Genomic DNA, 22,084 nt, shown 5'->3' on the forward strand with positions numbered 1-22,084 from the left:
AGAGCTTGTCTCAAAAAAAAGAAAAAAGCTGGAGTCTTCTTGGTGTTTAATTCTTAGTATCACAAGTAAATGGCTTTAACCTTTGAAGGCAAATACATACACCATACTAAGTTAATGAAGATGAAAGACATTTCAAAAGTAGAGATGATAAGAAAAATTAAAATATCGGCTTATTCATGTCCATTCCTAGTAACATGAACAGAAAATCCCATTGAAAGCCATCCAGCCACACATACAGTTCAGTGTTCATATTGTTTTGTTTTGTTTTGTTTTTTTGGTACCGGGGATCGAACTCAGGTCCTTACAATTGCGAGGTAGGCGGCAGAACCACTGAGCTAAATCCCCAGACATATTGTATTCATAGAGGGCAGAAAGGCTCAGTCACCCCATGTGTCCAAAGTCACCCGGGCCCTTGAGGATGTCACCTGTCTTCAGGATGACCTGTCACCTCTCATGGAACAGAAAGGGGCTCAACAGAACCACACGCTGCAAATAATGAGTTACCAGACTTTACAGCCCTTACAGTGGTGGGTTTGTACATCCAAGAGTCGAGCAGGGAGTGGAGCTTGAACTAGAAAACAAGCAGCAGACCTTTCTACCCCGCAGCCATTTGCTCTGAGGGAGGACAGGCTGTGGGGGCTGGGAACCCACCGACTGGAATGCGCTTCCCTTCCTTCTGCCTCATCCAGCACTGTGGTCATGGGGTGTAGGGGACTAGAACTGCTCTCCAAGCTGCAGGTCTTGGTGTGCAATGGAAATCCTGGCATAGATTTTTTAAATAGATGCTAAAAAACATAGCCACCCCCCCCCCTTTTTTTTTTTTTGGTACTGGGGATCAAACTCGGGTCCTTGAGCTTGTGAGGCAGGCAGAAGAACCACTGAGCTAAATCCCCGGCTCAACCACACCCTGGAGATGGGCCAGGCACCACTGAGGTCCAGAGAATACAGCTGCGTGTGTCGTCAGAGGACTGGGCCTATATCCGTGAGAAAGGCAGCCAGTACTTTGCGAGGGCACTTCTCTGAGCCTCCAGTGAATGACTAGGAAGGAACAAGGAGTAAGGTCAGGCGAAGACGCGAGGACGCCTCGCTGCCGTGGGGCGACTACTCAGCTCCTACACCTGTGTGGGAAGCCCACAGTTTTAAGCCGCCTCAGTCAGACTCAGGCTGAAGGTGAGGCGTCGCCCGGGGGCGGGGCCTCGCGAGCCCCAAACAAGCTTACGTAGAGGGGGCGGAGCCTCGCGTACGTCAGGTCGCTTGCGCACTCGCCGTACCCTTGCCGGCCGTAAAGCGCGGAAGGTCGCCGTGCTCGGGAACTTTTCTTTCCTTCTTGCTCCTCCTTCTCATGTCCTGTGAACCCTTTTCCGGTCCGGCACGACCCCCGGCGACGGTGGTGTGTGCCTCGCTCCCGCCAGGGCGCCTCTGAGCGCGGAGTGTGCGTCGCTCTCGCCAAGGTGTCTCAGCGCGGAGCCCGCGCCCGGGGAGGTAAGGAGCGAGCTGCGGGCCGTGTGGCCTCCGTGTCCGCGCGGCTTCGGCGTCCCGGATCTTGGCCGTCCCCGCCTTGCGCTCCCCTCTGTCCTCGGGGTCCCCGGTGTCCCTTGACCGTGTCGGTTCCGCCGCCTCCTCTCGGGCAGGGGCGTCCTGGAGCTAGGACTCGGTCCCGCGAGCTATCAGGCCTCGGGGACCCGCGCCTGCCCACCGGCTGTGCCCCGGAAACCTCGCTGCTGGCCGGCTCCCGGGCCCTCAGACCCTGCAGGGGGAGTTGTTTTCCCGCCTGGGAACGTGCGGTGCACCGCGCTCTGCGGACTCTTAGACCGCGGCAGTGTCCAGCGGAAGAAGCCACCAGCAAGGCCTGGGCCGGGGGAGTGGGCTTTCTTAATGTGTGACACTTTGGGACTGTTGTGCTTGCTACTTGGGTTCGGGTCAGCAGTTTTCAAGCCCATTTCGCACATGCAGGAAAACACAATAAGAATGGTGGGAGCCGAAAGGTAGGGATGGTACTAATTTTCCATGGTAGATCTGTGTACTAATTTCTTAAACTTACTTGATCACTTGGTCATTGGTCGATTGATTTTCCTAGTACTGGGGGTCGAATCCAGGGACCCTCTGCCACTGGGCTACATTCTCAGCCCATCTTTTTGAGACGTGTTATCGTTATTTAGCCTAGGTGGGGCTTGAACATGCAGTCTTCCTGCCTCGGCCTCCCCAGTGGTGGGCTTACAGGTGTGCACCACCATGCTCTGCTTCCTGGTGCAATTTCTGAAAAATACAGCACCCTGGGCCTACAGTACCCTGGGCCAACAGGATCAGACGCTGGTGTCTCAGGTGTTACTGCTGAAGCACACGTGGGGAGTGTGGTGTGGCTCCACCTTTCCCTTATGGTCTTCCCTGTGATCAGCTGCCCACCTATCCCTAATACTGCAACTGGAGCAATGACTTAGGACGTTACAGGTGTCACTTTGCTGTCAGTATGGGCAGATCTGGGCAGAACAAGCCGTTTTTGTGGGGTTTTTTTGTACCGGGGATTGAACTGGGGTCCTTGCACTTGCACAGCAGGCAGCCAAACCATTGAGCTAAATCCCCGGCCCCAAAGCCATTCTTTTATTTTGTTTGTTTGTTGTTGTTGTTGTTTAAGACAGAGTCTCCCTGTAGTTGAGGCTGGTCTTGAACTCACTATGTAGCCCACACTATACCCTCGAACTCTTGGCAATCCTCCTGCCTCAGCCTCCTGAGTGCTGGGATTACAGGAGTGCACCACCACGTTCCAGTGAAGCCCTGTTTTAAGGTTATTGAGTAGAAATTATTTCTCTTCTTTTGGGGTGGTTTGGGGATCAAACCCAAGACCTGTTTCCCCTCCCTGACCACTGAGCTATACTTGAGGCCTACAAAAGCAGTAGTTTTGTTTGTTTTGTTTTCTTGAGACAAGATTCTTATTATGTAGCCCAGGCTGGCCTGCAGCTCACAGTGGCAGGGCTCCGACCTCCCACCTGCACTTCTCTCCCACAGCCCAATCTCCCCCGGGAGCTGAGCAGGAGAAGTCCTCCTGCCTTGGCCTTCCTAGTAGCTGGAATTACAGGCTTGTGCCGCTGCACCTAGCTCACCTTGGATTTTTAACATAGGCTATTCCATCTTTTTTATGTATTTGTTTTTTGGGGGTGTTTCTTTTGAGACAGGGTCTCAAAAACTATGTCGTTTGGGCTGGTCTTTAACTTACAATGTAGCCTAGGCTGGCCTCGAACTCTTCGGCGCCTCAGCCTCCTGAGTGCTGGAACTACAGGTGTGTGCCACCATGCTTGCTGGCATATTATATCTTGAAATTCATCTTTTTGTGCTGCTGCTTCTGCCTTTGCAATGTTCTTTTTCCTGCTAGGGGAAAAGCTTGATGTTTCTGTCCTCACAGCTGTTATGACTTTGCTCACCTTGTTTGGTAGTCAGCAGACAACAGTGAAAAATGACAGGTTCTAGGGCCAGGTTTGCAGGCTTTGAATTGTGAAGTTGCCACTCACCAGCATTACAAGACCCTGGGGAAATCATTACTTGTACCTGTGCTTTGGTTTCTTCAAGCTTAGAAGAGGTGAAATCTACTTCATAGGGTTAGATTCGTTGAATATTTAGGCCAGTGGTGCTGAACCTACCATACGCATGCTGCAGCAGGCTGTTTGTATCATTGAAATCTCTAAAAAGTTCATCACTGATTTAGGCAGTGTGGGGGACATTGTAACTACCCTATAAAAATAGTTTTTACAAACATGTGTGGAGGCATTTGGGTGTCGCATCCCCTCTGTTGTCTGTTCTCAGTCATCAGCATGTTTCCTGGGTACCCGTGGCGAATGCTGGGAAACTGGGGACAAGCTGTAGCTGCTGCCCGGCTCAGAGTCCATCGTGGTGGGAAAATAACCACTATGCCTGGGTGCTGCTGCAGGCCAGGGGCCTGTCCTTCCTGCCTTGTCGGGTTTAGTGTTTGCCGCAGCCCATGAGGTAGAGGTTCCGAGCCTGTAGAGCAGTGGGAAGCCTGACATAGTGCTGCAGAAACTTGCCCGGAGTCCTCCGGCCGAGAGGCTTTCACACCTAACTGCACCCCAGCCCGGGCTTCCCGGGCGGCTGTGCTCGCCGTGTGGAGAGTTGTGCATGGGGACGAGGGCAGGCGGCATGGGCCATCACAGAGGAGCCACTCGGCCACGCTGATGTCACGTAGATGTCCAGTAGGCTGTGAGCGAGGACATTATCTGTGTCTGCAGGAGGGTGGCAGGAGCTGTGGCGATGATCGGAGGGACAGTGTGTGCTGTCCTGGGAGGAGGGACGGTGAAGCTGCGAGTCTGAGGGAGTCTGAGTGCGAGGAGCCGCGGGGCGGGCACAGATGAGCCAAGGCCTGGATGAGAAGCAGGCTGGGAAGGAGCTTGTCTCTGTGAGGAGCTCTCACTCGGTCGAGAGTTGTGGCGGGGCCAGAAGCAGGGCTGTGAAATAAGGCTCCCGAGGCAGAAGACCTGCTCGGCCCCTGTGTGGAGACCAGGCTGTGGGGGAAAAGTGCGAGGAGGAGGAGGTCGGGCGTCCTGCCCGGAAGCCACTGCCCGAGTCTGGGAGGGATGCGGTGGCCTCAGTCCTCAGGTTTGGCAGGAGGTGGAGTGAAGTAGATGACCTGTGGGACTTAGGGTGTGGCCGCGCCAGGCTTGATGAGTGACCGGGTAGAGGAGGTGAGAAAGGGGGCATCCTGGTGACAGCTGACTTCCAGAAATGGGGGCCTCTGGGGGCCAGCGAGAGCAGGCTGGGGGGCGAGGGAGTGGCTGTGTCGGGCTGTGCTGGTCACCTGTGGGAGCAGTGGAGGTGGCTGCTCTGCACTAGAGAGCAGTGAGGTCTGAAAGAAAAGCAGAAATTGCTTTTGTCACTGGAGTGTGTGGTTTAGAGTAAGGGGTGAAATCATGTCCATGTTGCGATCTTCAGGTAGGTGATGTCTGACTGAGATGCTGGCATTTCTAGCTGCAAACTTTGGGGCCAGGGCAGCATCACCTGGGACGGGGCACTTCAGTGTCCTTTTCAAGCAGGGATCCATTTGAGGTGCCTAGGCCTTGGCATTTGTCATAGTTGGTTGAAACAGTGGTGTCTCCTGGGAGGTTCAGGCACTTGTTGCAGACTGGAGCACTCAGAGCAGCAGTTGGCAGACACGTGCAGCTCCATCTGATGGGTTTTGGGTACAGGTGTCCCAGTACTGGGAATTGGAGCCAGGCCTTTGCACTGAGCTGTATCCCTACCTCTTTTTAAAAGTTTGAACTTTTAGACAGGTATCGAGCGTCCTGCATCAGCCTCTCAGAATATTGGGATTACAGGATTACAGTTGTGTGCCACTTTGCAAGACTCAATCATGTTGCTTTAATAGGTACAGCACTCAATGGCCATCATGCTTGATCTAAATCCAGGAGGCATTAGAAAATGTAAATGAGAAAGGAATACATTGTTAACAGGATTTAAAAGTACATACTAAGAAACCCTGGACCTAAACATCCTTAATTTGTGTATCAAATGAATCTCCTGGGAGGAAGATGTCCTCAGTGTAGGGCCATACCTGGGCTCCTGGAGGTGGGTTCATTAAGATCTTATGTGCTGTATGTGACCAAGCTGTGGAGGTCCCCACCAGCAGCCTGGGAAGGTACCCATGGCCCTCAGGGGTGCAGGCCCACAGCGGAGGTGTTGAGCAGGGCTGTGGCTCTGTGAGTGCATCCTTTTTTGGGGGGGTGGGGGTTGAGGTAAGGTCTCCCTTTGTAGTTCAGGCTGGCCCTGAACTCACTATGTAGCCCAGGCTGGCCTCGAACTCTCAGCGATCCTCCTGCCTCAGCCTCCTGTGTGCTGGGATTATAGGTGTGCACCACCACGCCTGGCTCATCTGTGAGTGCCGTTTACCAGATGCGAATTGAATCACTCAGTAATTTAGTAGCATTTGTTGTCAGGCATGGAATGCTGGCAGTGGAAAATGTTGAAGTTGGAGTAAGCCATTGTAAGGGGCTCTGGATGTGGTTGGTTGGTTGTTTTTTTGTTTTTAATCTTTTTTTTTTTTTTTTTGGTACCGGGGATCGAACTCAGGACCTTGGGCTTTCGAGGCAGGTAGTGGAACCACTGAGCTAAATCCCCGGCCAGTTTGGTTGTTTTTAAAGGAGACAAATTTGGGCTCTTAAGTGGAGAATGAGTAGATATAGCCACCCCCTCCCCCCACTTTTTTTTTCCAGAGAGGGTCTCATTATGTTGCCCAGGGTGGCCTTGAATTTGCAGTGATCCTCCTGCCTTAGCTGCCTGAGCGCTGGGATTACAGGTGTGTGCCAGCACAACCAGCTGCCACCTCACTATAAATTAAAGGTTAAGTTGTAAGCCTGGAATACCCCATTTCAGTTTACATTTGACCATATTAACTATGTTAACTAGGCGTTCATGGAGGCCATTTTAAATAAATAAATATTAATATGTTAATAACTTTGTCTAACATAGGGTAGTTCACGGTGATGGGCATGTGCTGTCCTTCCTCACATACATGAGGCCAAACTGTTGAGCCTCCTTCAGGTTGATACAAGGGAACAGATAGGGGCTCCATGCTGCCAAGTGGTAGCCTGTCTCTGGGACCCCCAAAAATAACCAGTGTTTTTCCTCTTTTTCTTTCAAGTGAAATCTTCAGAATGCCTTCTCTTTCTAGATGGTAGATTTCTTCTTTCCTCATTCTCCTTGGGTCTTTGTGTCCCGTTTCTTGTGGTGTGTGTGCTGCTGTTTTGACCTCACAGATGCTTACTGGAAATGTTCGCCACTGGCCCTGTGCATCTGGGCCTCACGGCAGCTGCTTCATGGCATCTGCTGACCTGCAGGCCAGGGCCAGGATCCACCAACAGCCACTTCACTGCTGTAGTTGCAGTGCCAGAGCTCTGTATGTGGATAGGCGGCGAGGACTCTCATGCTTTGTTGGGCAGGAACCAGTGTTGGGGCATTTGCTTGTCCATTAAGGTTTTAGCCACATCATGCCAGGGGTTCAAGCCATGTTATGTTGTGCATCAGGGGCTGAAGTGCAGTAGCATCCAAGGAGCAGTGGGCTTCCTGACCTCTGTGTGTGGGCCCTTGTAGTATAAGTGTGCAGTGTGAGCAAGCAAATCCATGAGATTAGGTCCTCTGGGATCTTTATATACAGCAATGCAAAAAATAGGATAAAACCCTGTGACTAAACCTGTGCATGGAAACAGGATGGAAAAGGTACTGGCTGCTTCTCTTTCTCTTTGTGTGGCAAGAATGCACATGTATCTTCCACACTGGTGCATGGGCTGTGTGCCTAGTGCCAGGTCCTTACTGTGACTCAGCGAGGGATGAGATGTCAGGTGCAGTGACAGCAACAGTAGCTGTGGGAAGGGAGGTACGCTCACCCCAGCCAAGCCAGCGATGCAGAGTTGGAGTCAGGCTGCATCCTCCTTACCAGTTTCCAAATTCTTTCTTATACTTTGGTATCACAGGTACAAATGGGTTTATGTATGATATTTATCCTTTGTGATGGGCAAATACACTATACCGAGTTATTGCAGATGGACATTCCACAGGTGAGATGACAAGGGAAAGTACAATGTTTATTTGTGTTCAATGAACAGAAAATCCCATTGAAAGCCAGCCAGCCACACATACAGTGCAGTGTTCATATTGTATTCATAGAGGGCAGAAAGGCTCGGTCACCCCATGTGTCCAAAGTCATCCAGGCCCTTGAGGATGTCACCTGTCTTCAGGATAACCTGTCACCTCTCATGGAACAGAAAGGGGCTCAACAGAATCACATGCTGCAAATGAGTTACCAGACTTTACAGCCCTTACAGTGGTGGGTTTGTACATCCAAGAGTTGAGCAGGGAGTGGAGCTTGAACTAGAAAACAAGCAGCAGACCTTTCCCCGCAGCCATCTGCTCAGAGAGGACAGGCTGTGGGGGCTGGGAACTCACTGACTGGAAAGTGCTTCCCTTCCTTCTGCCTCATCCAGCACTGTGGTCATGGAGTGTAGGGCACTAGAACTGCTCTCCAAGCTGCAGGTTTTGGTGTGCAATGGAAATCCTGGCTTAGATTTTTTTGAATAGATACTAAAACTATCCTTCTCTCCCCTAGTAGTTTCTGTCCTTTATGAACAGAAAAACAAGGTGTTTGCAAAGGATTAAAAACAGGGGCATTTGACTATTATGAGAAAAATGGCCCATGAAGAAATGCATAAATTGTCTAACAGATGTGCTCTGCTCGAAGAAGTCAAGAATCATGCAAGAAACCACCCTGCTGTTCAGGGGACAGAGAAGGCAGAGATGTAAAACATACTCGGTTCTTGTGACAAACAGTGGAATGGTAATGAGGACCTCGGCAGTGAGCCCTGTGGTGACCTGAATGAGAGGGCTCACAACTCAGCACCTTGAAGTGGAGGCCAGAAGCAGTGGTGCAGGACGCTGCTGCCCGACAGACCCTGGCTCGCTCACGCTTTCTTCATGTACAGGTGAGTGGAGCCCAGGCATGTGCTACGGGGTTACCGTTCCTCTTGCAGCATCCAGGATGACTCTGTCCCCTAAGAGAAATCTGCCTATGTTGTGTTCATACAGTGCTCCTGCTGTTTACAGCAGCACTTTCGGGTGGGTGCAGAAGGAAAACTAAAGTGGCAGCACCTTACTCTGCAGCGTTGCCCAGTGGCTCTCAGCTCTGTCCTAGGTATTAGGACCCTGGGCAGGAAGCATCAAAGCACCAGACATGAAGCTATAGCTCAGCCCCAAAAGCTGCCCAATGCAAGTGCTCTGCCGGGACAGGGTCTCCCAGGACTTGCTGCAACTGGAGGGCACTGAGGTTCCCTTCTGGCCTGGGTTCCTCAAGGATGAAGACACATTCCGATGCCAGCACATGTGTCTGTTTAAGTGACAGGCTAAACAGCCAGCCTTCAAGGCTGTGGGCATCTTTTCTAGGAGGCACCTGCCACTTGCTCCATGCTGCTTACCACTGCCACCCAGGTGGTGGGAGAAGGAGGGCGCTAACATTTCAGGTACCTGCAAAAGCAGGGCAGTGGACTGAGAGCTGGGAATTTATTTCTCATGTTTTAGTTTCTTTCTTGGAAACAGCCTAGGAAAGAAAATGAGCAGGTAAGATTCTTGTGTGTCCAGGAGTGACGCCCCAGGGAGAGCATACAGCCTGATGGCAGCTCTCAGGGTCAGAGTGAAACTGGGACTTAGTCTCTGGGTTAAATGATCCATTTGGGGGTATAAGGACACCCCCCCCCCCAAGAAGCACTGTAAATAGTGCTATTACAGAAGGTTAAAGGATACCAAATAGGTGAGCTAAGCAGTAAGTTATTTTCCCTTTTTAGCTCTTAAAGTGCGGAATTAGAGCTGTGGTCACCTCCGTGGAAGTATGTGGAGGGCAATCTTGCCTACGCAAGCTCAAGTCAAAGGACCATGGCACGCTACAAAATAGCACCTGGGGGAGGAACATAAAGGAAGAAGACAGAAAACTTGCACCTCTGAGTCTTTGTTGGTTAAAGGGCAACATACTGTTTCTAGGTTGAAAAAGATTATTTAAGTAAATGCTGACAACAGAATGTGCAGTGCCTCCCCAACAGATAATTCCAGATAATACCCAACCACCTAAAGGCCAGAATTCCTTGACTCACACTGGTATGTTGTCACACCAGACGAGCTTTTGTGGCCCCACTGCCCGACAGATGGAGTGACACGTGTGAGGGGGTTGTGCTTGTCCTTCCTTATACCCGCCAGTATCTCAGCTGTCTTCTAGATCCAGCGCTTCTTTGCAGCAGCCCAGGGTGCCATAATGCCTACCTTCAGCTGTCGGGCTTCCACTGCTTCTGATCCTGACCACCAAGGCAGGGAGGAGTCTCTGTTCACAGTGCTCCCATCAGGACCAGATACAGAAAAGTCAAATGATGCCACCTGTGTGTGCATGAGACTGAAAGCTGGGAAAGTACTGTACTTCCAAGGGAGGAGACCAGTGGGTGCATGTGCAGTGCCAAAGGTAAACCTCTGTATTCCAGGCACAAGTGATGGCATAGAAGAGTAAGAGAAAGACCCTACTTAAGAGGTTTTTAAAGCACAGTCCTGAGCGCTTGCCCCTCCTCCGTCCCTTTACAGCAAGACAACCACCACTGGCTCAAAGGGGAAGAATGACAGCCTCTGGAGGAAAGGATTTCTAGCTCTACAGTACAACAAAGTCGCCACATGATTTTCAATACATCAGATGTCCCTCCTGCTCAGCACAGCTAATTAACAGAACAGTAATTTGCTAGAGATTAACAAGTGCAAAAATGATACAGCCTTAAAGTCTATTTTGAATATACTTTGGTGACACTTACATATTGAGGTTGCATTTACTTTTTCAATTTGGAACTTAGGTGGTGACACTTCTATGTAAGTTAAAGCTCAAATTTATTGCCACAGTTGTACTATCTGTGCATAAATCAAGGATTTCTTCGGGATATAAAGATATGGAGTGGTGCAAACATGTGAAAGCGCGTGAATACCTTGTTTCCAACTGACTCAGCCAGCTCCCTGCCTGTAGGTGGCCGAGGGCTGTCCCTCTGCCCTGGGTAGCACCCCCTGCCACTGCCCTGCTCAGCACCCTCCTGGTTGCCTAGAAGCAGCAGCTCTCAGCAAATGAAATGGGCCCAAACAGTTCTAATCATACGCTTACACACACACACGTGGAGGCAACGTCACCATGCAGGAGGCGGGGGGGGCTGGCTGGGGAAACAGCAAGATGTCCAGGAGAAGCCAATCTGCCAAGTGGGTAACAGATTCCACAGCAGTTAAGGTTAAGGCAGACACCCGAGGATGTTAAGCTGCTCTCATGAAACGATCTTTAATGTATCTACAGGTTTAACAAAACGAATGCTTCCAAGATACCAAGACAACAAAGACTACTGCTGAACTAACATTTCTAGTAGGTTTTTTTACACTAATAAAAAACCCCAACAGATTAGGGCAGTTTACATACATGGGAAAATGAAGTGCTGGGGCTGGATAGCTCAGTCTGAGGGCACATGGGGATGACTAGAAGAGGAAGCAAGCCGAGATGAAAAGAGGAAAGCCGCACACCACTCACACCCACTGCACTCATTCTGTGGCTTTGTTTCTTCCATGCCAGGGGCGTGAAGTTCCAGGTTTTGTTGTGAACTCAGTGTGAACAAGGTTTCTTCGTTACTCACTCTGGCCAGCCTGACTGTCCCCTTCCTGCTCTAAAGGAGCAGCTCTATATGCTGAGCTCCTGAGCCGAGTACACAGTACACAGGGGAGGCTGAGTCATGTGAGGAGGAAAATCGACAGGACTGACCTCTGAACCGAAAGGGAAGCAGCACTGTTTTCACAGCAGGAAACACACATTGGTAGTGACATACTGTTTGTAGTTAGACCCTTGTGCTGGGAAAAGCGACACGGCATACTTGCTTATTCAGCTAGGAAACAAAAAAAATCACCTCATTAGAGAGATGAGCAAGAGATGAAGAAAATTTCAGGCAGGCTGCCCTGGCCTGAAGGTGTAAGAACTGGCTCCAGAGGGCAGATGAGGGCAGTACCAAGTTACCCACTCGTCTCTCCCGTGGACCAGATGCGGCTGGGTACCGCCTCTTGTCAGTGAGGTAGATGATCATCCTCTTGGTAGAGGTATCAGGTGCCAACCCACAGTGCGATGGGATGCGACAATGATCTGCCTGGCTAAAGGCACAAGCTATGCCCGGGCTGCATCTCACAGGCTTCTCTGAGGAACCGGAGACCAGTGAGATGGACCCTTCCCTGAGGCCTGGACAACACTGCAGGCCTTCCTTAGAGACACAGAATTTGACCTCAACGCCATTCCACAGGGAAGCTTGCCTCTGTCCTGTCAGGTACACTTCCTGCCACCGTGGGACTCTAAGCAGGGGATGGATGGGAAGGCAAAGGTTGCAAAATTTGAAAAGCAGGTCAAGTTCAAACTTATATCAAGGAGATAAGAAATTTGAGGCAAAGGTTCAGTGAAGAGGAAGCAGGTCAGGGAAAGGGATACTCCTCAGCTGAGACGATGGAAGAAGGCGACACTGCCCCGGTGTTACTTCCCATGCAAGTCACTTAGCTCCACATCATCCTTTCGGCGCTTGTGTGTAAAGAGGGAGGCAACAGGGTAGAGTTTGGCCTTGGCCTGGAATCGGCAGCCCGCGATGTCGATCTCGTATTCTCCCCGGTTGACAAAATCTGCTGTGACCACCTGCTCCTCCCCAGTGTCCTCGGAAAAGTTGTGCACGAAGCCCAGGCACACATGGCGCTCCAGAGTGTAGCTGTAGGCACTGCTGGTGGTCTGGCCAACGTACTGGCCGTTCCGGTAAATAGGCTCCCCCCACCACGGCCAGAGGTCCAGGTCCGTGTCGTGGTCTTCCAGGATGAACAGGGTGAAGCGCCTGTATACCCCGTTCTGCTTCTGCTGCAGCAGGGCATCCTGGCCCATGAAGTCCATGCCCTAGGAGAGAGGAGATGCTGAGACAGTGGCGACACTGCACCTGCCCCACAGTCCTGCTGGCTGGCGTCTGTGAAATGGCTTTTTACCCCCATGTGCAAGCTGCATTCACAATAAGAAAACTCCATCAACGCTGTTTGTGAAAACAGAAGTATAGATTTTCCTTTTCTTGCAGTATTGGGGATTAAGCCAAGGGCCTTTGTACTGAGCTTTCCCTAGCCATTTTTATATTTTTTCTTTTGAGACAGGGTCTTGCTCAGTTGCCCAGGGTGGTCTTAAACTTGCAATTCTCTAGTCTCAGCTTCCCAGAGTGCTGGAGTTACAGGTGTGCACCACCATCTGGCTTTTTCTATTTTATAAACAGATTTCAACCACAACACCACATAGAACAATATTTAGAAAGAGAAATCACACAAAAATACTTGCTAGAATTGTTTTAGAATTTCTCTATTTTTTTTTTTTTTGAGATGGAGTCTCACTGGGTTGCCCTGGCTGACCTCAAATCCCTCGGCATAAGTGATTCTCCTGCCTCAGCCTTCCAAGAAACTGGGACCATAGGTGTGCACCACCGTACCCAGCTGAAGATAATGTTTGTGTGTTATCCCAGCCAAAAGCCCATGCACGTCCCTATCAGAAAATACATATTTATATATGCCTGTGTACAAGAGACGAGTAAATGAACACTGATTACCTGGATAGGTAGAAAAAAATAGGCCATTTGATAGCTTTTTTTCCTATTTTCCAAAATGAGGTTTTACTGTAGTATCACAGAAAGTACTACAGGTACAGTACCGATGAGAACTGGCTAGAGGCTGTGCTGTGTGAACAGCAGGTGCTGGACCACAGCACCAGGTCGGTAACAGTGGGAGGGGAAGAACACACGGCACTGCAGCACCCCAGAGTGGACAGAATGTTCCACAGAACATGCTCTGCAACCAGGCATTTCAAAAAGTCATTTAAAAAAAAAAAAATTTAAGCAGCTGATTGTAAGATAACTAATTTATACAAACCCATGTGGCATGTACTAAATCACCAAAATCAACTCGAGAGACCTTCCTGCCCAGCGTTGATCCTTTCAGACCAAGCTGCTGATAGGAGCCTTGGCTGGTGTCCGTCGTCACAGAATGGCACTCTTCACACACCCTGCACCTCCCCTCTCCTGTCCCAGTGCTGATCGCCACCCTCAGGAGTGACTGGATGAACATGGTACCTTCTCCAGCTTCACCCGAGACTCTCGTCCACATTCCAGCGGGGTGGTGAGTGTGTTTAAATCCTGGCCCCAGAAGGCAAAAAACTTCTCAATTCGGAGGCTGCGAAGGGCATAATACCCGGCATTCCGGATCCCATACTTCTGCCCAACATTCATCACTTCGTTGTACACATGCAGAGCGTACTGGAGGGAGGAGAGGAGAGGTCAGGGGCCAGCAAACAGCAGGACTAGAAGTGTCGGTGCTCATGCTGCTACGTGGGCAAAACTCCAGGACATCTCATCCTTGAGGAGCTGTGGCCTGGAGCCAGCAGTAATGAGCTGGGGTCCCCCGACCTGGGTGCCAGGCTCCACCAAAGCAGAATCCCTACCCTTCGCTTCCCTAAGGGGATTTCACACAGCAGTTACCACGCAGCTCAGAAGCACTCGCTGTTTGGTAAATGACCAATTTCTTCAAGAAACCACTCAGGTGACCTCCAGTCTCCACCCAAGCTTTGTTCTCTTGCTCCAGTTCCAAACCTGTGCTAGTACCTCATGCACTGGCCCAAGCTGCAAAACCCAAACTCATACATAACCTTATATACGGACGCACACACACCTCACCTGACCTTTCACACATACTAAGCCACAGCTTGGGAAGAAGAAACACGATTACTGTTTGCTTATGATCCCAGAGAATCATCTAAAAATAAAGACTATAAACAATACAATTGCATAAGGAAATAGACTAACGTCACCACTCAGAATATTGGAACAAAGACACCCATCCCTATTCGCAGCAGCAAAATATTAACTGAATAAGCTTTAATGAAGATTTCAAAATACTTCTGAAAGTCACCAAAGAACTTGAAAAATCCAAGACAAGACATCGCACATTTGACTACATCCAGTACATCATAAGACTCAATTCTCAGCTGAGCATGGCAGTGAACATTTATAATCCCAGTACTGTGGGAGGGTGGGGCAGGAGGATCCCAGGTTCAAGCCCAGCCTGGGCAACTTAAATCAGACCCTGTCTCAAAAAAAGGGGGTGGTGAGGATAGAGTTCAGTGTGAAGGCCTTGGGTTCAATCCCCAGTAACACATACACACACAAAGTAACACAATCCAAAAAATGTAAATGGTATTGTGCGTGTGTGCTTTGAGACAGTACCGCTAAGCTGCCCAGGCTGACCTTGATATTCCTGCTTTAGCCTCCTTTGTGGCTGACAGGGACACACCATCACATCCAACTGTTTCCTCCATTTTAAAAAAAGTTCACGAACGAAGCAAGGAAACAGTAACTTCTTTTCCAGAATTTTCCAATATAATGAAGGATAAGCACTAAAAAATATCAAAAAGACTTAAAAATAGTGTGGTTCTGAGCCAGGCATGGTGGCGGTGGCACAGGGCCCAGCACTCTAGGACAGTAATGTAGGAGGACTGAAACTTCAAGTCCAGCCTGGGCAACTTAGCAAAGATCAAAAAAAGGACTAGGGTTGTAGCTTAGTGCGAAGCCTTGGGTTCAATCCCCATTGCCACAAAACAACAGAATGGTTCTGGATCATGAACAGATACACAAATAGAAAAGAACAGTGCAGAAATAAACCCAAGTACCTGTAGGATTTAGTATTAATAAAGGCAGGATCTGTAATCAGGTAACCATGTAGGGGGGAAACAGTTTGGTTCATACTGCATAAAATACACAAAGAGACACTGAAAAAGGATCAAACATTTTAAATACTTTTTAAAACCCAAAACTATGAACAACAACAAAAACTATAAAAGCATTGGAAGAAAAAGTGGAAACATTGTATAACCGTGAGTAGAAAAACTCCATTATCTCCAAAAAGAAGTAATCAATTTCAATTTAAGTACATAAAAATACAAAAACCAGTCTGAAATGTATGAAACATTTTCATAATAAAAAGTAAATCCCCGCCCTCCAAACACTTCTCTAGACAGATGATGGGGACATAAAAGTTAACAGTATAAAGTGACCTAATGAACAAAATAAATTGTGTTTTACTACAGTGATAAGTGCTATGGAAAAGGCTAAAAGGGAAGGACAGCCAGGCATAGTGTACACCTGCAATTCCAGCTACTTGGGAGGCTGAGGCAGGAGGATCACAAGTTCCAGACCAGGGCCGGGGATTTAGCTCAGTGGTTCTGGTGCCTGCCTCACAAGCCCAAGGTACCGAGTTTGATCCCCGGTACCAGAAAAAAAAAAAGTTCCAGACCAGCCTATATAATTCAGTGAGACCCTGTCTCAAAAAGGAGTGGAGACGTAGCTCAGTAGTAGAGTGTCCTCTTGCATACAACCTACCTCGATTCCCAAAGCCCAGCCAAGTCTAGCTCTCTGAAGCTGCCTGTGTGCAGGAGCCCTGGGAAGACTGACCCATCCCAGACCCTGAGCACCCTCACCTCGATGGGGATGTACAGCATGAAACCTGGCTCTCCGGTGTGGGTCATGCTCATCACCCGGATCCCGTTTGCGTAGCCCACGCTCATCTCCTGCAGAGACAGAGACAGCAGTGAGTGCAAATGGGCACTCACGCCTGTGACAGGAACATCTCATTCACACTGCACCCTGTGCTTAGTCTAAGGAGATGCACATGAAGGAAAGCTTTTCATCCAACATCTCTTCCCCCGAACACCACGGTGCTAGCTAAGCAGACAGTGGAAAGGGTAGCCCTGTCTCTTGTTTTTTTTTTGGTACCGGGGATCGAACTCGGGTCCTTGCGCATGCCCAGAAGGCGGCAAAACTACTGAGTTAAATCCCCGGCCCCAAGCCCTGTCTTTAGTAAGCATGGACTTTTTCTTTCCCAAGTCCTGCTAAAAGTTTGGACTGGCCAGGTGTCTCCTCTGGAGGAATCTACAGACAAATCCTTGGCACCTGCCATACAAAAGATGAAGCCTGGGGCTGGGAATGTAGCTCAGTGGTGCAGCGTCTGCCTGGCAAGTGCAAGTCCCTCAGTTTGGTTCCCGGTACAAAAAAACAAAAATGATGATGCCTGGTGCGCACTGAACACATTTGTTACCTAGCTGTTCGTTTTCAAAACTGCTACAGCAGCTCGGGTACCTAGCAGGGCCACCGACTCAGTCCCTGTCCTGTAAAGGGAAAGCAGTGAGTATGGGAATGCACAGAGGCAGGCTGCTTCCACAGGAAGGGCGCATGTCAGGTGCAAGTGGGCCGAAGGAATTCCTGGAGGGGTCTGCTCAGAGCCAGTGTGGGGTTTTCTGTTGCTTTCTTTCTGCCTCAGAGAAAAGAGGAAACTAGAAATAACTGGTAAGGTGGATCCCAAATCTGGTTTGAACTTTATGAGTCCCTTGGTAACTGGCCCGCAGTTGAGTGTTCCAGAAGCCAGAGACGTGTCCACTGGGTTCTTGGTAATCAGCTGCTACTCAATCATCATTGCTTTTATTGTTACAATTTGTTCCATTCAGCTATAGTGGCCACTAACAGGAAAGAAAATATGTAAGTTGTTTAGGGATTCAGCTATACCATTTCTCCTCTGAATAGTGTCAGTGATGTAATCTTCTAACTTGAAATTTTAATCCACTGCAACAGAACCCATAGACAGAAGCCCACTTCAAACATTCCCTCCTACTGGGCCGGGGATTTAGCTCAATGGTTTCATCGTCTGCTGCGCAAGCGCAAGGACCCGAGTTCGATCCCCGGTACCAAAAAAAAGATTCCCTCCTAAGCAACGGAGAGCCTCAAAGGTGAAAAGTAAAAGAATTACTCAGTCATTTTGTTCACTTAATAAAGGTCAGAACACTTTGTTGGAGTTAAAAATACAGTAAGAATATGTATCTGTCACCACTGTAAAAGAAATAACTGTTCCCCACCCCCCCAAAAAACTCTGTCCTTTTAAAAAAAAACTTTACCAGCACCCACCTTGCAAAACAGAGTCGGGAAGTGGTCTGGAGTCATAGGGGCGTAGGACAGTTCAGACAGCACATCCACAGCTCGCGGGCCAATCAGGTTGAGGGCTACATGGAAAAGAACAAGAGATGTCCAGCTTCTCCAGGTGAACTGCTGGCCCAGTGGAAAAGGTTGGCTCAGGATGCGCCACCAATGGCCAGGCCTGAGTGGCAGGCAGGACCACAGGAGTGTCCTGCTTAGGCAAGCCAAGCATGGACACCAAGCCCCCAGATTCTGGCCCACAGACCTCTGCTAACAGGACTGCTGGCTGCAGCTGCTGACTGAGCTCACCCTGGTTTACAAGACGACTCCAGTGAGACAGGGTCAGGAGCCCAAATTCTGGCCAGTTAGACACCTTCAGGGCTGGCCACACCTCCCATCTGCCCTCCCCACCTAGATTCTTGTTCTCTTCCGAGCACAGCTGGAAAAAAATCCCAATTCCAACTCAGTACATAGAGGACAGCTGTTCACTCGCTTTGATCTCTGATGTCTGTAACAGCAACTTATGCACAGGCTAGAACACAACTTTCAGTAAGATTCTGTAGTTTGGCAACTTGGTAGCAAGGAGTGAATCCCATTTGCTACTAATGACAAATCAAGAGTGAGGCCTGGAAACATCAACACTGGCAGGGTACAGCGTGGGCTCATGAGGGAGGAAGGGAGGGGCTGACCCTTAACCAGGGTGGAAGAGGAGGGAGGCACTCCCCAAACAGGACTGCTGAGAAAGAGAAGCAGGAGATTAACTCATCCTTCAAAATTATGTACTCAAATTGGGCATGATGGCACATGCCTGTAATTCTAGCATTCGGAAGGCTGAGGCAGGAGGATTGCTATGAGTTCTAGGCCAGCCTGGACTACATAGTGAGACTCTTGTCACAAAACAAAAACTGTGTACTCTTTGAAACAAAAGGTAAAGGGAAATCTTGAAGACTTACTCAGGTAATATAAAAATTCTTAATATTCTTGACTCATTCATCCAATAAACACAATCCCACATGCTAGCTGTAGGGGAGGTAACAATAAACAAAATAAATAGAAACCAAACCACTCATGTTACACTTCTTTGATAATAAAGTGGGACGTATTAGAGGTCAGCTATCTGCAACCTAAGCCCCTCTCTGATGCTCACTCTGACATTTCTGACACACCTGTGTCTGCTGCCTCCCACCCACGGCCCAAAGGCCCTCACCTGTGTACTTCCAGGTGACATCCTCCAGCACCAGGCTGCTGTCCTCGGGCATGTGCTTCCTGAGCCAGGCCCAGCAGTGGACCTGTTGGTCGGTTGGAGAGATCATGAAGAAACTGAAAGGGAAACCCCGAGAGTGTTAAAACCAGGTAGCAGAAAGAGGATCAGGAAGCAAGTTCTCATCTAGTTTCAAAGCTCCTCTGAGAATACTGCAGAATGATCTCTTAACTTACATAACGAAAAACAAAATTCTGGCTTCCTGTTAGTGCCCAGAAAGTATCCAGACTTACTACATGAAGGAAGGCATACTCTCCAGGACGGTGACTAACTTCTCCACTGGCTCTGACATGGTTTGCCGGGTCCTTTCTGATTACTGTGTAGGGCCTAATGCTTTGGCCATGAATTAATAACCTGGCTGTTCAGTCCCTGGGATAAGCAGACTTCCTGGAGAAGTGCTCAAGGGGCTCTGCTCTGCTTACAGAATACTTTGGGGAGCAGCGTGTCGGGGCCAGTGGCGGTGGTGACCTCACCTGCGCTTGCTCAGGCGTGCGATGCTGCAATCGTTCTCATAGCCCCCAGCCTCGTTGAGCATGCCTGTGTGCACGATGTGGCCCACGGGCACGTCCAGGTCGTTGGAGAAGAGGAACTGCAGAACTTCTAAAGCCTGGTCCCCAGTGGACTGGAGGGGAGGGAATGAAGCAGGGGCAGTGAGCACAAAAGCACCTGGGTGGTTGCAGGGCCAACAGTCTGAGTCTTTCTGAGGAAATCCCACGAGCCAGCACCCATGCTATAATAACTGTAGATTTACTCAATGTACGAAGCTCTGGCGAAAGCTACTACTGATTCTCATGGTCAGTGGGCCTCTCTATGCAAACTAAAAACCAGACAAAAGGAGCTAAAAATTCAGAAAAATGTAGTATACAAATGAAACACTGAATAGACCACAGTTCTTACAGAATCCGTTTTGAAGTGACAGATGAAATACAGGAGGCATTCAGTAAATATGCAGTTTTCCAGTCTGTTATTTGGATTCCCAAACACTTACTGTTATCTCAAACTTTGTGAAGGAGGACATGTCGATAACACACACTGCCTCCTTACAGCACTTGACTTCAGACTCCACAATGTCAAACCAGTCTGGCTTATAGAAAGTCTTGCTCTGCTCCAACGCGAGGAGGTCTACAGAACAGAAAAAAACAAGTGCAAAGGAAAGGAGGGACTGTACACTGGGGACTCCTACCATCTAGTGTGGCCTAGCAGTCCTTTTTGTGGTTTTTCCAGGAATATAGCCTAGCTACATACATTTACAAATATCCAGACCAAGAAAAAATGAACAAAAATGATACTTCTTACCCTTGTCAGGTGGAACAAAGTACTTTGGCCTCTCAAATCCATGTTTCTCCATCCATCTGGCCCCTTGTGCATCCAGCCGGTCATACAGCGGAGAAGTACGCAGCTGCCTACCAGTCTGGAAGTCCCAACGGGGAACCTTCAGGTCGTATATCAAAGCTAGAACAGATGAGAACAGTCTGTCAAAGCTGTGAGTCACACACTCGGAGGTGAGTACCCAATATCCACTAGACCCTGGAGTCACTCCTATTGAAGAGAGCATAATTTGCAGCTGATATGGCCTAATCTGTCAGTATCACCCAGTACTACAGGCATGCTCCAGATGGACAGTGCTGCAGAGCTGGCATTATCCTGATTATCCTGTGTAAAGCTATCCAGCTAGTGACTCATGCTCTCCAGTCACAATTATACTTCCAAAGAAATGATAGGAGAGAAGCCAAGGGGAAACCTTGCTCAACTCCATAGCACAGATGAAGGCAATATCTAAGTGAGACACAGGTGATGATGAAGTGTGAAAAAATGGCACTTGAATCTTTGCCTGTGTTGTTGGGATCTCAGACCTATTACAGACATTTCTTCCTCTTAATATTTAACCCATTTCTGAAGTGAAAGGGTACATAGCATACCTTGATTTGGTGGCTCTGAAATCTGAGAGGTTGCAATGTATTGTCCCAGTGACATTATTCACATAACAAAGCTAGGGTCAGAATTCATTTCTCTTAATGTCCAATCTGCAACAGCAATAAGTAAAAAGAGCCAGAAAGAATATGATCTCTAGTCTCTTCCAAAGACCTGACCTCAGTCCAAGCCAAAGGTACACTAGGGGTGGGGAAGGTTGGGAGATTAAGGAGAGGGAGGCCACACTAAATTTCTTGTATTGTGACAACTTATCACCTCTTATGGTACTTTAGGTTCTAAAACCTATTCTATCATGCTTATAAATTCTGAGACAAAAAAAAAGGCCATTGAAAGTGTCACATCACCAAGGAGAAGCTCAAACGCAATTATAATTTGCACACGTTCTATTGTAACAATTGGTGGAGAAACCTCAAATTACAATAGTTGAACATCTTAGCTAAGATATTTGCTAAAATTAACCTTAGCAGTTAGACATATTGCTGCTAGTCCTTCATCTCCCATGGATGGAAGTTGTGTGCTACAAGGCAAAGCAAGTGTTCAGGTGTTAAAGGGCATCCAAAGGCCTCACCGTGAATGTCATTCCACTACTAAGGCAGCAGCAGTGCATTTGGTGGGCACAGCCAATGTAAAAACTTACTCTTGAGCATAAACATGCCCCAAATATTTATAAATTATTTAGCAAAGTCTGAGAATAGTTCCTCAGTGTAGGAAAATGAAATAACTTGTCAGAGCCCACGTAATTTAATTTCTGATACAAAAGCTGTCTCTAAAGGCTTGCTGGAAAATAAAGACAAAGTGGAACAAGTTAAAATGAAGAGGCCAATACTTCAGAGTTGGAAGGGGACAAGGAGAAGGAAAGCAGGAATGAATGCTTTATATTCACATGAGAAATGCTTTCTTAGCTTGCTAGCATATGACAGTTTGATGAAAAAAGTCACTCAGAGAAGCCCAAAGATCTGAGAAAACCTTGGCAAATCCTCTGCCTTGGAAAGAAAACAGTGATCTCAAAATCCAAGTGGGACAGGGGGCCAGGAGATGTAGCTCAGTGTTAGAGCATTTGCCTAGCATATGTGAGGCCCTGGACATGATCCCCAACACTGAAAACAAAACCCACGAGTGGGGAGCATGGGAGCATCATAGGGCCTTTCAAGGCAAACTGGAAAGGAGACATTGCTAGGAATATACAGGAAGCCTCTGCATAGCACCTGTAAACCCTACTGTATTTTCCTGTTCCCAAAAGTAAACAAGGTTCAATATACTAACAATGTTCTGTAAATATCATGGGGCATGAGGCCCCATCCAGGCCTGAAATCAGATGCCCAACTCAAAGCAATTATTA

The 22,084-nt window shown here is 48.7% G+C and overlaps 1 protein-coding gene and 1 long non-coding RNA gene across 3 annotated transcripts in view; one reads left to right on the forward strand and one right to left on the reverse strand.

The window, feature by feature from the left end:
• Positions 1–1,275: 1,275 nt before the first annotated feature.
• LOC110348769 (uncharacterized) lies at positions 1,276–10,484 on the forward strand. Its single transcript, XR_002394296.2, has 3 exons — positions 1,276–1,482; positions 8,102–8,474; positions 9,330–10,484. It is a non-coding gene; the product is annotated as an uncharacterized LOC110348769 (long non-coding RNA).
• A 331-nt stretch (positions 10,485–10,815) lies between these two features.
• The window catches only part of Pdpr (pyruvate dehydrogenase phosphatase regulatory subunit), a 50,781-nt gene continuing 39,512 nt past the window's right edge, over positions 10,816–22,084 (reverse strand). Inside the window, exons 11-18 of one of the 2 annotated variants that reach the window (XM_004842857.4) lie at positions 20,110–20,265; positions 19,802–19,935; positions 19,287–19,435; positions 18,760–18,872; positions 17,544–17,638; positions 16,067–16,156; positions 13,668–13,850; positions 10,816–12,460 (exon numbers count right to left, since the gene is read on the reverse strand). In XM_004842857.4, the coding sequence (XP_004842914.2) occupies positions 12,056–12,460; positions 13,668–13,850; positions 16,067–16,156; positions 17,544–17,638; positions 18,760–18,872; positions 19,287–19,435; positions 19,802–19,935; positions 20,110–20,265 (1,325 nt within the window). In that variant the 3' untranslated portion in view covers positions 10,816–12,055. The remainder of the gene's footprint in view (positions 12,461–13,667; positions 13,851–16,066; positions 16,157–17,543; positions 17,639–18,759; positions 18,873–19,286; positions 19,436–19,801; positions 19,936–20,109; positions 20,266–22,084) is intronic. The other variant, XM_004842858.4, reaches the window with a different exon arrangement.

This window comes from Heterocephalus glaber, unplaced genomic scaffold (genome assembly GCF_053883595.1).
Source record: "Heterocephalus glaber isolate CG9 unplaced genomic scaffold, H.glaber_assembly_v1.0 deba00000071, whole genome shotgun sequence".
NCBI classification, from domain to species: Eukaryota; Metazoa; Chordata; class Mammalia; order Rodentia; family Bathyergidae; genus Heterocephalus; species Heterocephalus glaber.